The sequence below is a fragment of the Acanthochromis polyacanthus genome, chromosome 14 (genome assembly GCF_021347895.1).
Source record: "Acanthochromis polyacanthus isolate Apoly-LR-REF ecotype Palm Island chromosome 14, KAUST_Apoly_ChrSc, whole genome shotgun sequence".
Classification (NCBI taxonomy): domain Eukaryota; kingdom Metazoa; phylum Chordata; class Actinopteri; family Pomacentridae; genus Acanthochromis; species Acanthochromis polyacanthus.
Genome location: NC_067126.1, coordinates 6,857,276 through 6,873,053, shown reverse-complemented (window position 1 = coordinate 6,873,053; position 15,778 = coordinate 6,857,276). Strand labels below are relative to the sequence as shown.

The window sequence follows — 15,778 nt, the reverse complement described above, 5'->3', positions numbered from 1 at the left end:
ACCTTGTACATGATGAAGACGAGCAGCGCCAGCAGCAGAAGTCCGGCCAGAACAGCCAGAGCCACCACCCAACCTGGTACCGACGGAGAAGGTTCGCTCACCCATATCACCGACACGCTCACCTGGAAACACAACATTCAGCATTAAACAAGTCAGAAAATTCACCTTGTACACCTTTAACAAGTCATTTAAGCCCTTTAACATTGAGTTTCAGCCTTTTGCTTCATTTTAAAGTTGTTCGATTTATATTTTTCACTTTCTTTTTGGCTTCAAACTTCAAATTTTTTGGGGAATTTTGAGGGATTTGTTATCAGAGGTAAATATTAAGTCTAAAAAAATATCTTCAATCCAGTCGTAGATAACATAGTGCTTCAGCTTTAGAGATGCTTATAGGTGGTTTATACTAGCATTGGACTAAGCTAGGCTAGTCGTTTCCCCTTGTTTAAAGCCTTTATGCTAAGCTAAGCAAACAACTGCTGGATAACTTTTGGGGGGGTGGGGGTTGTTTAGAAATTAGCCATCAGATGGAAATATTATGTCTGAACAAGACGACATGATCATCAGTATCCCCCGCCACATGTGATGTCTATGAGTCTATATCCAAAATAGTGATCAAGGGCCATAACTCTGTTAAATGTTATCGCACAGGTCTCATTTTCGAACTTGATCAAGGTGTCCATGGTGTGAAGCTACACACTACATTTCATAATCCTAGCTGTAATAGTTTCCGAGAAAAGCTGTCCCCTTCATCTCGGACGGACGGACGGAAGCACGGACGGACGGAGGGACGGAGGCCAAACCTATATCCTCCTTTTCCACTTCGTGGAGGCAGGGGATAAAAAGTAAATTCAATCGAGTCACAGATGATAAAGGGCGTCAGTGCTAGCATAGGGCAAAGCTAGGCTAGGTTTCCAATGTTTCAAGCTTTTATGCTAAGCTAACTAGCTGCTGGATTGCTAGATCATTTTACTAGAGTCTAAAACCTTGTTTCTGAATTTTGTTTAGTGAGTTTGACCAACAGCATCGGTTCTTTGACGTTTCCAAGTGTTTGGTTGCATCTGAAACAGGAAGTTCCACATTCAAACCCAACAATGATGCTCACAAGTCAGTCAGACAATGAACTAGCAATTTAGTCATAAATATCTGCAGTTGTAGTCGAAACCAGACTTCAAAATAAACCCACAGTCCTCTTTGTTTGACACTGAAACAAGGAAAAATGTGGTGAATTCCGAGACAAGACTTTCAAGAATTGAACTCGAGTAGTTCATCACGATTGACAAGTTCATGTCTCTAGAACATTTGATGAATATTTGAAAATGCGATCAGGAACATTTATATCGTTTAACATCAGTTACTGAGCCTGCATATTTATAATTAATTCATTTAAGTTAAGTTAAACATCATATGAGGACTTTATGCTGCCTGTGTTGATAATAATGATGGTCTGATTGTTTAATTCAACTATTCTGATCAGTGCAGCTCTGGTTTCAAGAATTCTTCCTAAAAATGAAACTTCAAACACCAAAATCAATCAGAGGCACTGCTAGTCTCACAGTTGTGCTGTTGGACGGCAGCTCCGTCTCCAGGTTTTTGTACGGCATCTCGATGACACTGAAGGAGGCTGTGGATCGAACCACATACGACCGATTCTGGTTCTCAGTCTGAAAACAAAATAAAAAAAACAAAACAAGTCACACGTCGAACAAATCCATCCTGGAGATCCAACAACCCAAAGATGTTTAGTTTACTGTCATCACAGAGGAAAGAAACCAGAAAATATTCAAATTTAAGAAGTCTAAATCTGAAAAATTTGGTGATTCTCTTTAAAAAAAGATTAATTTGTAAGCTTGTTTGTTTGTTCACCCTGAGGAAGTTGTTGACATCCAGACGGGAGTAGATGAAGAGGATGGCGTTCTTCCTCCTCTCTAGACGACCGACTTGACATCTCAGCCGCAAACACTCGGCTGTGTTACAGTCCTACACAAAGACACACAAAGACACACACTGTTAGCCATTTATGTTCAAAAAGGAAACAATAAATCAAACTGATGAAGAACACGCACGAGGGATTTTATTCAAGATCAGACAAACTGCAGAAATACAAGATGAAAGAGGGTTAAAAAAGACAGACTGTGAGGTATCAAAGATGCAGCAGGTTGTTGTCAGTACGTATCTAGCTCTGCAGCATCAGTTACCATGGAGATCTAGCTCTGCAGCATCAGTTACCATGGAGATCTAGCTCTGCAGAATCAGTTACCATGGAGATCTAGCTCTGCAGCATCAGTTACCATGGAGATCTAGCTCTGCAGAATCAGTTACCATGGAGATCTAGCTCTGCAGCATCAGTTACCATGGAGATCTAGTGATGTAGTGTTTATGAGTGTTTGTACCAGTGTCTGCAGGTCGTTGTTTGCGTCTCGGGCCTCTAGGTCTCTCTTCTTGACGTGGTTCCGGTTCCGTCCCTCCGTCTCTCGTTCTCTGGGCGGAACAACGCTGGTGTTCTTCTGGGAGGTCAACGGGTTCTGAAAAAAAACACACAAAGCTTGTACAGTGCAGCTTGGAGCTCAGAGTAATGACCAGAGGAAGCAGACTCATGGCTCAAAGCCCAAATTTCTCTTTTCTGGCTCTAATCTGGAAATAGGAGTCTGTTTAGTTACTAAATGCTCACCTCTAACTGTGTCTGTCTGCTGCTTGCTGCTAACTTGAGTAGTAGAAAGGCTTTGTAAAGCTTTATTAGACCTAAACTAACACAGCAGAGTTGTAACCGGGCAGCTGGAGTGCTGAAGAGCAGCTGGCAGAGACGTCTTTCACACCATCAGCCATGTTTTTATCATGGATTTTGAGCGAATTTGTAAGTGTGGCATTAGAAAACTACATGGAAGCTTTCCTAAAGTTCACTTAGAAGTGTTTTTTTGGCTTTTCAAAAACGAGCTAGTACACGTAAATTGCTTCAAATAAGCGCTGACATGGCAAATTCCGAACACAAATGACTGATTAGCTGCTTTTTTGTTGCCGTCTTTGGCTCCAGACAGCATAAAACATGTCGGAAACAAGCGAAGATGAAAGAATAACTACAGCTATTGTGATTGAAAACAATTCATAACAACTTCTCTCTTTTTCTCTCATTTCTAGCTAAAGTTTTGCTTGTTTTTTTTCCTTTTGAGGTTTTTTGGCAGCACATGGATTAAGATTCTGACTTCTGCTCATGTATCCTGCAGAGCCAATTTCTGGCAACATTATTCACTCTACAGCAGTCCAATTACCTCCAAAGGTTCACTTTATATTCCCTTTAGGATTATAAAAAACATCTATGACAGAATTTAAAAAAAAACATTTCTTGCACTTAGTAAAACTCTGACGGAGTCAAAAAGCTCGAGTGCAGAAGAGCAGCTGGCTGAGACATTTTTAACAGTCGTGTTTCTATAATGTATTGTTGGTGAATTTTGAAGTGTGGCATTAGAAGACAGTATCAAAAGTTCACAAAAAAGTTTTAACTTTTGATTGAAGCACTTTTTCTGTTTTTTCCAGAAGAGTGAATGTATATAAACGAAGAAGGAAAAATCTCACAGCTGATCAGCTGCCTTTTTTTGGTTGTCTGCCTCCAGACAGCATGAAACACGTCAGAAACAAGCTAAAATGAAAGAATAACTACAGCTATCATGATTGAAAACAATCCTTAAACACTTTTTTCTCATTTATAGGCAAAGTTTGGGTTGTTTCTTCTTCCTCTTTAAAGGTTTTTGGCAGTTGACGGACAGGAAATTGATTCTGGCTTCTGCTCGTACTCAGAGCCGCTGGCAGACATTTTTCACACTCAGACATGTTTTTAGAACATATTTTTAATGAATTTTGAAGTGTATCATCAGAAAACATTAATAAAAACTTTTCTACTTTCGTATATGCTTCGTATATGTTTGCTTGAAGTGGTATTTCTATTTTTAAAGGATTAATGCACATAAATGGAGAAGGAAACACCTTTTTTCCCCCTGAACTCACGATTGAGCAGCAGCTTTTTTTGGTGTTGTCTTTGGCTCTGGAGAGCATAAAAGATGTCTGAAACAAATTAATATTAAAGAATAATACAGCTATCGTGATTGAAAACATTTCCTGAAGTCTGTTCTGCTTTTTTTTTTTCATTTATAGCCAAAACTTTGCTTGTTTCGTCTTTCTATTTGAGGTAGACGGACAAGAAGTTCTGCTTCCGTCCTCTTCTGCTCTGTTCATTGCAGCCATGTCGTCTATAGCGCCACTTTCTGACATGATTTACTCCAAAAAACTTTGCTTTATATTCCCTTTATGATTATAAAAAAAACTATTAAAGTACTTTTCTAGCACTTAGTAAAGCTCTGATGGAGCCATAAAGTAGGTCTGAAGTGTGTTTTTGTCGTCTCTCTCTGCTCTCATTCCTGTTCGTGTGTTCTGTGTCTTACGGAGACGTTGAGCGGGTTGATCTGAACTTCGGTGGTGCAGTTGATGGGTCCTTCGGTCTCGTAGCTGGTGATGTAGAGCAGAGATCCGTTCTTGAACTGGTACGGCCACTCCACCTCCAGCGATGCCTTGCTGAACGTACTGGGTCCGCTGTTCAGGAGCTGAGTAAATAAAGTCTAAACTGTAGTCTGGTATCTCTTTCTGTTAAAAAAAGGCTCGGTAGCTCCAAAAATATAAACTACGACTCATTTTGGAGCAAAATGATTCATGTCTGATGTCTGTCGGGAGGTTTGCTGAATCCTAAAGTAATAATTTTATCCAATTAGCACCTTTTATTACAAAACACAGAGCTTTGAAAACAAGATTTAAAACAGTATATGGCCAAAAATAAACAATGAAACATTTAAAAACAACACAGTAAGCTAAAACATCAAATCTTAGGGGAAACAAACCGGTTAAATAAATATCAAAACTGCAGAATTTAAAAGTATTTTTAAAAATTTTGCATTTTAAAATAAGATAACATCACTGTGGAATGATGCAGTCAAATTTTAATTCTCATTAAAAATGTGGAATTTGAAATAATGGAGAGAAAAACAAATGATCTTGACAACTTGTAAAAGGATCTTATATTTTACAGGTAATTTCTTGGAAACGTTACTTAAAAAATTACCCGAAACAAACAAACATGAAAGAATAACTACAACTATCCCGAATGGATGCAATCCCTAAAGAATTTTCTCCATTTTTTTCACATTTATTGGCAAAGTTTTGTTTGTTTATTCTTCATATTTGAGGGCTTTTGGTGGTTGATGGACAAGAAATTATGATTCCAGCTTCTTCTGCTCATGCAGCTTTGAAAACAAGATTTAAAGCAGTACTTGGCCAAAATAAACAATGAAACAACATAATAAACAAAAACAAAACATCTCCTATTGCACACAAAGGGAGCACACTGTTAAATAAATATCAAAGCATTGCCATATTGTTACATTTTAGGGTATTAATTCAAATGCTGCATCTGAAAATAAGATAACATCAGTGATCCAGTACAACTTTATTCTCATTAAAATGTGGAATTTGAAATAACGTAGAGAAAAATAGGGATCTTTAAAACTTATTAAAGGATCTTAGGTTTTCCTGGGAACTTCTTGGAAATTTTACCTAAAAAAGTAGCTGCATTTGGCTGTAAATGATGGGATATTTCTAAGAATATTCTACACAGTTTAGTACTAATTAAGTACAGTGGCACCATAAATAATGTGTCGTTTTCAGAGCACAGCCACCTGCATATTATATTTGAAACTGTTAGAAAAATAGGAAATGACGTATCGAGAAAGTGAAAAATATCCACCAGATGTTCACAGTGAAACTAGTAAAAACCTAGAACTACACTGTAGTGTCTGTCCATCCCATTTAAATAAACAAAGAGGAGCTAAAAACGTTTTTCTCTCTGCTATGTGTGAGTGCTTGTACCTCGTAGACGTGGACTATCTGCGGTCCGATGTCGTCTCCGACTACAGGAGGATCTTTGGGTTTCCAGTTAGCGATGGGAAGAAGCACCTGACCAGGAGACGATGACCTGCAGAAACAACACGACAAACTGTTTTTGCTTGTCTTCAATCTGCAGCTGAAGTCACGAATAAATCAGAAAAGCTAGTATAAAGATATTTATACTAAATTATTTTTAAACTAGGAAATGTGTCTCTTTACTCATTGAAGGTTTATTTCTCAGTGATTTCTGGCCACTATGAGCCAAAAGAACAAGTTCTAATCACACTCATGTTGTCATGTAATCTACTGATGATATAAAAATACAAATATAAGTGTGTTTTACCCTCTGATGGAGACTTTGGCGAGGACGGCCAGCTTGGTGACGCTGGAGATTCGAGGGCTGGTGTTGTTAAACTGGTTGGAGCTGAAACACAAACGTCACAAATCAGCTGCAAAACTACATAAAAAATACAAAATAAATACAAATATGGACAGAAACAGGTAGGAAGGCAGGCTCTGTTGCTGACATACTAAAAGCAGCCACTAGGTGGCAGACTAGACGGAACACTTGAGGTCGTATGTAATTATGACTTCCTATTTGACTAAAATATCCACAGGATTTGTCTAAACTAAGATAAATATTGACACAACGATGGCATCTATGTAAAGATAATCATGTCTGATTAAAGGCTTATTTGTAGAGGCCATTCAGAGACAGAGTCATTGGGGAGATGTGCAAGGCATGTATATAACAAGGGGTATAAAGGGTAAAATAATAATTATGTAATGTCTAAAAATATTCCTAAATAGTCCAAATGAGTCTGTAAAATATTCATAAAATTACAGAAAATATAAGTAATGTGCCCATAAAATATTAGGTAACATAAAAGAAACATAAAAACATATCAGAAAATCTGAAATTATGAATAAAATCTCCATAAAATCATTAGTAAACTATCTGAAAAATGTTACTATGTAATATTATGTAATTATTATTGAAACATTTTAAGAATATGAATGCAGTGTTTAAAAAATATATCAGAAGATTGGCCAAAAAATAAAAATCTAAATGAATAAAAAATTATTGGAAAAAGACATCAGAAAAATATTCCCAAAGTAGCAGAAAAAAAATTAAATCCTGACAAAAATAGAAAAAACATAAATAAAATATTATCCAATATTATATCCACGGAATGTAAAAAAGGGAAAAATATTCCAAAAATATAAATAAATTTAATTTAAATTTTTTGAAAAATAACAATAAAATATGAAAAACATAATCTGAAAAATGTTAAGAAAATTGCTGAAAAAAACATCTGAAAGACATTCCCAAAACAAAATATCTGAAAATAAATCTTCATATAATTAAAATGTCCAAAAATATCAATAAAATAATATTTTACATCTAAAAAAATACAATTAAAATGAAAAAAAATCAGAGGATTGTCAGCATATTAATAAAATTCCTGAAAAATAAGTCTTTATGTCTAAATATATGTGAAAATGATGACTGAAATGTTCACACACAGTACAGATTAGACATACGTTTTTTAAATGTTACAAAAATGATTGAATTTCATGATGAAAACTACATTAGAAATGGTTTTGCTTATAAGAAGTCAAATGACTTTGATTGGAGGAAATCCACACACACTGTCAAGAAAAGAATAAAACTACATAAAAAGTGAAGAAAAGTGGAGGAAACAGTGTCTTTAGGTTGTTTTTATGTGCTGTGATGAAGCAAAGGGAGGTTTGTTATCGACACAGAATTTATTTGTTTAAAGATGCACGACAATAAAAAAATAAAACCCACTTAAAGGCCAGTAAATATAGTGTTTAGTGTCGAGCTGAAGTGTAACCAAAGACGTCTGAACCCTCTCATTAACATACTTCCTCCATCTCCCCACGGAAACACAAACACTCGCTGACCCGCGGAGGAATGTGGAGGCCGACCGACAGCTTTTTCCTGCACAGTTTTTGTCATTCAGATGAGGAGAAAAAGTGTCGCTGCTTTAATTAATGAAGCTGGTTTTAATCTCTGTCACAGTATTAATGTTACATCAGAGGGTTTGTGTCAGTTTTGATCAGCATGTTGAAGCTGATTCTACTTTTCAGTCACTTTTCAGCTCTTTGAGTGATGTTGTAATGTGTCAATCCCTTCATTTCTTCTCTGCAAAGCTGTAAATTCTCATTTCTGGTGAGTTCAGATTCGTGGCTGCCACCAAACGATAATTAAGACGCGCTTCTTGGATACAGAACAGTGTTCTGACCCAGGTTTTAAAGTGAAAACATGTTTCTACAAATATTAAGACTCTGAGCCAGCTGGAATGTTAACTGCTGTAATTTATATTTCCATGAAACTGGAGAAAAATGACACGCTGGCTGAGGAAACCTTTGGCAAAAAAAGCAGCTATTTATTGATTATAAGAGACAGATTCCTCTGCGTACAGCCAATTTAATCATGTTTTATTGTGCAACAGTACAACAGACTAAATTCCTCCAGAACACTGCAAGAACGCTGCTTATTATAGTTTTGTGCAGCTGCAAATAAAGATTTTCTTTTTCAAATTTGTCGGTGAAATATTGATAGTGTCAGAAAAGTATTCCTAAATTGTCCAAAGAGTCTAAAAAAAATGAATAAAGCTACCAAACTACTATATACACACGCACACATATAGTTCATAAATATGGATATTTATGAGGATATTTGTGTAATTTTAGCTGCATTTATCAAATACGGTCTGCGACAAAGCACATTTATTTGCACACTAAAACTTGCCGTTCAAACGGGAATATTTAAGGAATCATTAAAGATAAAAGACTGAAATTTTAACTGTTATTTCTCATGTCATTGATTCAGAATCTGAAATATTGGAGAAGTAGATCAAATAGTATCTACAGAATATATCCCCGTTGTGCCCCGCAAGTCGTGTCCTTTTCCACAGTGTAAGCTGATCCGTTCCAACCCCACAGTGTTTGGAATAGCATCCCCATCTTCCAAGCATGATATCCCGATTTTCCTAACTGGAATTCTGAATGGATGGCTGGTTTCATTCCTTTGGGAATCAAGAGAAAGAAAGACCTGACTGGCTCTACAGGCAGCCAAATAAAAAAGACACTGCGACTGGTCAACGTTCACGCAAAAATTGGCTGCAACGGCAACAGAATTGTTGATGTGAAACTAACTAGTGAAGGCAAAGTCAGACTCAACCCATAAGTGTGATGAAGTATGAAATAAAACTGGAACACCTTGTCAAACCCACTCAATCAGTTATGAAAGTTCAACACAATAACTTTATTTTTCTTTTTTTAATCAAGTATGACATATTATAAAATATCATATGTGTTTAGTTTTGTATTATTGTGACACACAGCTACAAATATCATTAGTTGACGCCTGTGTTATCAGGATTTTTTTGTCAATGTGAGCTCAAAGATGGGCTTCATTTTTTTTCCACACTTCAACTCACCCATAATCTGACTTTTTGATTTATCTGTCCAATATTACAGATTCTGAATCAATAGCATGATGAGAAATAAGAGTGAAAATTTGAGGCTTTTATCTTTAATAGTTCCTGATATGTTGTTCAAACAGCCCCCCCAAAAACCTGCTGACCATGGATAAATGGGTACTTGACATACCAATCTAAAATGTCACAAATACTGCTTAAATATTCGTAGTTTATTGAAGGAAAATCGTCATGGAGGACTAACTGAAGATGGAATAACACAATAAAAACTGTTCCTACCTGACAATCTGCAGGTCAAACTTGACAGATGTGTCGTCCTCCGACAGCTGGTGGACGCTGAACCTCAACTCGGCCAGAATCTGACCAATCACAGCACGGAGAGGGAAAACCAATGACCAATCAGAGAGCAGGAAGATGTTATTGAGTTACAGACCTACTTTAAGAATCAGTTCAGTTCTATCTTTCCATATATTATCTTGTAAAAACAGTCTACAATAGCTATGCCATGTCCTCATCCTCTTGTATCATCCACAGACATTTGTTGTCATTTTAACATTAGTGTCATTAGCCTTACTTCCTAAAATCTCACTTTATTTACTCTCCATCAGTCAGAACTGACCACACAGATCAGATCAGCTCCACTCTGATTGACCTGCTGCTGCCTAACTGACCTTAGTTCCTCCTTTCATGGGGTTTCCCAGATCACAAACCACCATCTTGGTCTGGTTCTCCTTCTTGTAAGCACAGGACAGTCTGGAGAGAGTCTGCAGAACAAAAAGCAACACAACAGTCTTCAGTTTGCAACCATCACAGCTTTAACTCAGCCACAGCAAACAACTAGACTGGATTTGTTGGGGGAAAATGAGCTGTGATAGAATTTCATGATGGAAAGTTCACTGATGCTGATTTAACATTTTGTCTGATTTGGTTAAGCTGGTGCCATTACATACATGTCGAATTGACTATTAGCGGTTCTTGTTAAAATATCCAGTTATAATACATCCATGAATGCACAGACAGCTACCACTGGATTGTTGTGATGATTCTGGAGTGTCTTTTTTCTATGTCTTCCAGGTGCATATTACAGATGTTTATTCTTATGTCCTCAGAATGTGAAAGTCATAAGATCATGTGTTTTGAGTCTGTATGAGCTACATCTTTAAGAAAGAGTGTGATTTTTGACCATGATTACTGCGTCAAGGAACGGCGGACTTATGTGACGATCGGTGTACGTTTGTTTGTCTGTCTGTCTGTTAGCAAAATTACTCAAAAACGGAGCAACGGATTTGGATGAAACTTTCAGGGAAGCTCAGAAATGACACAAGGAGCAAATGATTAGATTTTAGCGGTGATGCAGCCTATAGTCTGGATCCACGGATTTGTTAAAGATTTCTGTATCATTGTGAGATAGCAGCACGGTGTCACTGTAACCATGACAACAATTGAACACTACATCAACTGACTGCTGATGATCACATGACTGACATCCTACTCCAAATCCACCACAGAGGACTTATCAGAACTTATCCATCAGAAATGATACAAGGAACAACTGATTAAATTGTGTTGATGTTTCTGAGTCCCATCAAGTCCCGCCTCCTGCTACATATTTACATCACGTGATTCACGTGTACAAACGTACACATGCAGAACACACACCTGTGCTCAGCATAAAGTCATTTTCTCTGTGGGTACATCTGTATTAAATGGACACATTCTATGTTGCCGTAATTTCTGCCACAAACGTTTTCAAGATTTCATCCGTCGGAAATGATACAACGACCGAGCAGCCTTGGTGGAGTACTGTCCTCTCTGAGTGTTTTTCTTGTTTGTCAGCTTCTCTGTGATGTTAATCTGTCTGAATGAGGACGCTACCTGACTGCGGACGACTCCGGTGAAGTCTGCCTGTTGAGGAGGATAAACGTGGAGTTCGGCCTCGTAGGCTCCTTCTCCCTGATTCTCAGCACTGACCTCCAGCGTCAGAGCGTTGTCGTCGCCGATGTAGATCTGCTCACGATCGCTGCAGCAAACACAAAGAACAGGAATAGTTAACAACGTACAGTGTCACACTGAGCTTTAAGCAAAAAAAATTTAATCCCAGTGTGATTCTAAGTACTGTAAGATTTTATTACTGAGATAAAGACCAGACTTCCTGCTGACTGCAGAATGAACAGGAAGTAAAAGTATGATCGGTTTCTGACCTTTTCACCGACAGCTTGAGGTCGGGTTTACAGATGTTGTCATCTCCACAGTCCAACAGGATGTGAGCCTGACAGAAAGAGGAAGGACACACAGATGAAAAATGAAAAAAGGAAGGAAAGAAAACAAGAAAGTAAGACGGATATGAGACAATACTGATCAATATCAGTTTTTACAGTGAGCCGTGGCAAAGCAGGACACTGTGAAGTAGTGAAGACCATCATGTCACATCTGTACATATCCAGATGTAAATTCATTACACCTTGCACACTGTCTTCATGAGACCTTTATTACATATTTATTTTTAGGAATACTGTACTTTTCTAATTCTTGTATTGCTTTTTTCACCTGTATCCAGGTACAGTAATGTGTACATTATCTCATCTCATCATTGGCTGTCATTTGGTTTTTGGTAACTGAATTAACTGAACAAGAACTTGATCCAATTGGTAGACTGAACAGGGTATCATGTATGTGTCCGGCTGCACAGTGGAGTAAGTGGTTAGCACTTTCGCCTTGCAGTAAGAAGATCCCCGGTTCAAATCCCGGTCTGTGCCTGGGATCTTTCTGCATGGAGTTTGCATGTTCTCCCTGTGCATGCGTGGGTTTTCTCCGGGTACTCCGGCTTCCTCCCACAGTCCAAAAATATGCTGAGGTTAATTGATCACTCTAAATTGCCCGTAGGTGTGAATGTGAGTGTGACTGTGTGTCTGTATATGTAGCCCTGTGACAGACTGGTGACCTGTCCAAGGTGTCCCCTGCCTTCGCCCGAGTCAGCTGGGATAGACTCCAGCACCCCCCATGACCCTAGTGAGGATAAAGCGGTGTATAGAGAATGGATGGATGGATGGATGGATGTGTCCTACAGTTGGGTACATTACCCATCATGTCATACCTGTATCCAAATCCATCATAACATATCTGTACATGTGAACTCAATAAATGCTCCTCATGGCATCTTTATTTTATCTTGTGTTGTTTCCTACCATTCTGTATTCATATCTAGATGATCTAATATGTGAAGTTCCTAAGTGTTGGATCAAAACGGTGCATCGTATGTGATCACCATGAACCAGAACAGATTTACCTGCTTGGTGACGTTGGATGGCGTCGACATGTCGAGGATGGGCAGCAGTCCGGACCGATCTGCAGCCCGCTGGTAGTCCAGACTGTACTCCATCACCACGGAGATGGGCGTGATCTTATCCCGGAACTCACCATCATCCTGAGGGGAGAGAAAACAGAGGAAACCACAATCAACTAACTCTAATTAACACTCTCTGGTCTGACTGTCAGTTTGGTCCAGCCTGCATTTCTGAACTGAAATCACTGTGAACACCTGTGTGCTCATTTCAAGAGTTCCAACATCACATTTAAAGAATACTCTCCTTTATCAGAGCATTTATTCAAGCAGTTTTCATCAGCTCCTTCTGTTGTTCCTCACCCTGAGGAAGACCTCCTGCTCCTCGCAGGCCGTGGTGCCTCCGTTGTTCACAGTCATGTTCTTGGAGTACTGAAAGCTCCGACTGTGGAGGAAGAGGGCTCGCTTGGTCGCCTCCTTCTGCTTCAGGCGGTCCAACATGAGGTCCACACGGAAATCTGAATAGAAACAAGAGAAGATGGGTCATTAAATCAAGACGCTCACCTCTGTTCATGTGGGATCCATTGACAAAACATGTTTCCAAAATGACTTAAATTTAAAGTTAAAATTCTCTAAAATGACTTAAAATATAAAAAGTGATTTAAAATTCCACGTAATGATTAAAAAATGCTTCCAAAGTCACTGAAAACATCTTCAAAATGGTTACAAAAATCACCCAAAATGACTTAAAAATTGACAAAAATGACTCAAATGTTTCTAAACTGACTCGGAAATATGCAAATTCTGTAAAATAGAAAGAGGAGTGATTAAATCAAGACGCTCTCCTCTGTCTATGTGGGATCAAGAGAGATAAATCCGTTTGGTTCCTGCAGTTAGGTCTATTGTTCTTCTCTATTTTCTTAATATTCTACAGTTTTATCACTTTTATTGTTCAGTATGGTCCAGATCCTACAGCTTAATTAATTATTGTTTTCCAGACTCTGTTTCAGGTTAATCTTTGGCTGCCTTCTACCTTAGCTGCTAGCCGTTAGCGTAGCATTAGCCACTGTCAGAGAAGCTAACTTCCTGGTTTGTGTTTGTTGTTCAGAGACATTTCTGAGACCTCAGAGTGACGACAGACAGAGAGCAGGCTGATCAGACCTGAAGTAGAGCATTTAATTTATCAATAATTGGTCAGTAAAAATAACAACATGGATAACTGGAAAAATGCCAAATATCAGCCATGATAATCAGCCAGGCTGGTAATCAGTCTACCCCTAGATCAAAGCCACATTTGTCTGTTTGGATGGATGCACTGTCTTGGAGCAAAAGCTGTAAGCTTCTGTCTCCTTTTTTTGTGGATTGCTTCAAACATTTCAGTTTTTCTGGACACTGATTTAAGGCTTTATAGTATACAGCTATGCTTCTTGTTTCCATGTGAGGCTGAGAACTTTTTTAAAGACCGTCATAGCTGTTGGAAGTGTTACTCACTGAGAGTAGCGGGAGCCCCACGACCGCTGGCCTTCAGACAGTATTTCACCTTAAAGCTGTAAAACAGAGAAACAAACACAGGGGTACTGTAACACTCAGAAAAAGGAGTCAGACGTACAACCAGAGTACTGTTTTGATCATCAGTTTGGTGAAAAAGTGACAGGAAACAGAGCAAAACTGCAACAGAATATGTGCAATACTTGGAAAGATCACTAATTGTTATTAACCGTGTATAATGTGAACAAAAATAAGGTGTAAGAATGACAACATTTCACTATAAAGGGTGAAATATTCAACATAAAAGCAGCTGCATGCCAACAAAGAACTGACCAATAAACAGACAATTTAAGACTTGTTTAAACTTCAGTCGACAATGCAACTTAATTAGAATGTCAGAACAAAGGAGGGCTGTGTGCGTTTACGTGTGAATGCTGGGAAATGTGGTTTTGGAGCAAATATAGTGCACCAAAAGTATCATGGATAGATGGCAATAATGGTTTGGGACTCGCTGCTCATGTAAAATGTTTATCATGCTGTCAAAATACAGTTAAAAACATTCAAAAAACTCATTTCTTTATTGCTAAGATTGCTGTGAAAACAACCCAAACCGACCAAATGTGGGTGTTTTTGGACGGATCTTGTAGAACTCACCAGGACACATCAGTGTTGGTACCAGGAAGTTTGCAGTTCTTTTCCTCTGGGTTGATGATCTGAGGCGTCATGTCCAACGTGGCGTTCACGCTGATCACTGGACGGGCTCTGAAACACAAAACACGGGTCAGTGACGGTGTGTAATTGTTTGTCGTGTTTCGTCTGTCCTGAGTTTTACTGTGAATGACGGAACAAGAACTCATTTATACATGTTAAGCAGACAGAACGATTCATGTGTACAGCAGTGTCTATGATATGTTTAGATTCTTACAGAGAGAGGAAATATTTCTTTAAAAAAACAACAACTACAATGACCATTAGCATCTTTGTAAAAAAATATTATTTAATTACCTATTGCAGCTCTAATCTAAGGTGCAACATGGTGGTCTTTGTGTCAGAGGACCAATTCTCTCTTTAGATAAAAATTCTAAGGTAACAGAAACACATTACAGGGGGTCCTTGACTTATGTCGGAGTTCTGTTCCTTCAGATCGATGTAAGTCCATTTTTGTCGTAAGTCAGAGCTCTGGCGAAAATGTAAACAAAGTCGCTACATGCAAAAGTCATGAATACCAATGACTTCCATGTATGTATGAGACATTTTACTAGAAGATAACAGAATATTGTAATGGACTGATGATGTTGTTGATGTTTCAATGTTTATTGGTCAGTTCTAGAGTTTCCTGATGTCAGTGAACGTGCCATGTTTACTTAGCTCACCTCTGATTGGCTGACAGTCAGCAGTAGAGAGAGCTGGGAATGGAGGCTAATTCTGGAGCTAAATTATGGGGTTTTTCTAGTTATTTTGGCCCACAGTAGTCTATGTGAAGGTTCAATAAATGACCAAAGAACCAGAGAAAGTCTCACTCATTCATCACAGAGGGTCACTACAATATGTTGACCTGTTTTTACAACTTGACCCATGTTGGTCGGTGTTTCGCCCTGTTCTGAGTGTTTTATTACAT

At 38.3% G+C, this 15,778-nt stretch overlaps 1 protein-coding gene across 1 annotated transcript in view; it reads right to left on the bottom strand.

Moving 5' to 3' along the window:
* itgav (integrin, alpha V) overlaps positions 1–15,778 on the bottom strand; it is a 63,923-nt gene that overhangs the window by 6,234 nt on the left and 41,911 nt on the right. Inside the window, exons 17-31 of the mRNA XM_051958811.1 lie at positions 14,815–14,922; positions 14,164–14,219; positions 13,036–13,190; positions 12,679–12,816; positions 11,594–11,661; positions 11,268–11,412; positions 10,064–10,156; positions 9,672–9,751; positions 6,266–6,346; positions 5,905–6,010; positions 4,431–4,589; positions 2,391–2,522; positions 1,864–1,977; positions 1,554–1,661; positions 3–122 (exon numbers count right to left, since the gene is read on the bottom strand). Coding sequence (XP_051814771.1) covers positions 3–122; positions 1,554–1,661; positions 1,864–1,977; positions 2,391–2,522; positions 4,431–4,589; positions 5,905–6,010; positions 6,266–6,346; positions 9,672–9,751; positions 10,064–10,156; positions 11,268–11,412; positions 11,594–11,661; positions 12,679–12,816; positions 13,036–13,190; positions 14,164–14,219; positions 14,815–14,922 — 1,663 coding nt within the window. The remainder of the gene's footprint in view (positions 1–2; positions 123–1,553; positions 1,662–1,863; positions 1,978–2,390; positions 2,523–4,430; positions 4,590–5,904; positions 6,011–6,265; positions 6,347–9,671; positions 9,752–10,063; positions 10,157–11,267; positions 11,413–11,593; positions 11,662–12,678; positions 12,817–13,035; positions 13,191–14,163; positions 14,220–14,814; positions 14,923–15,778) is intronic.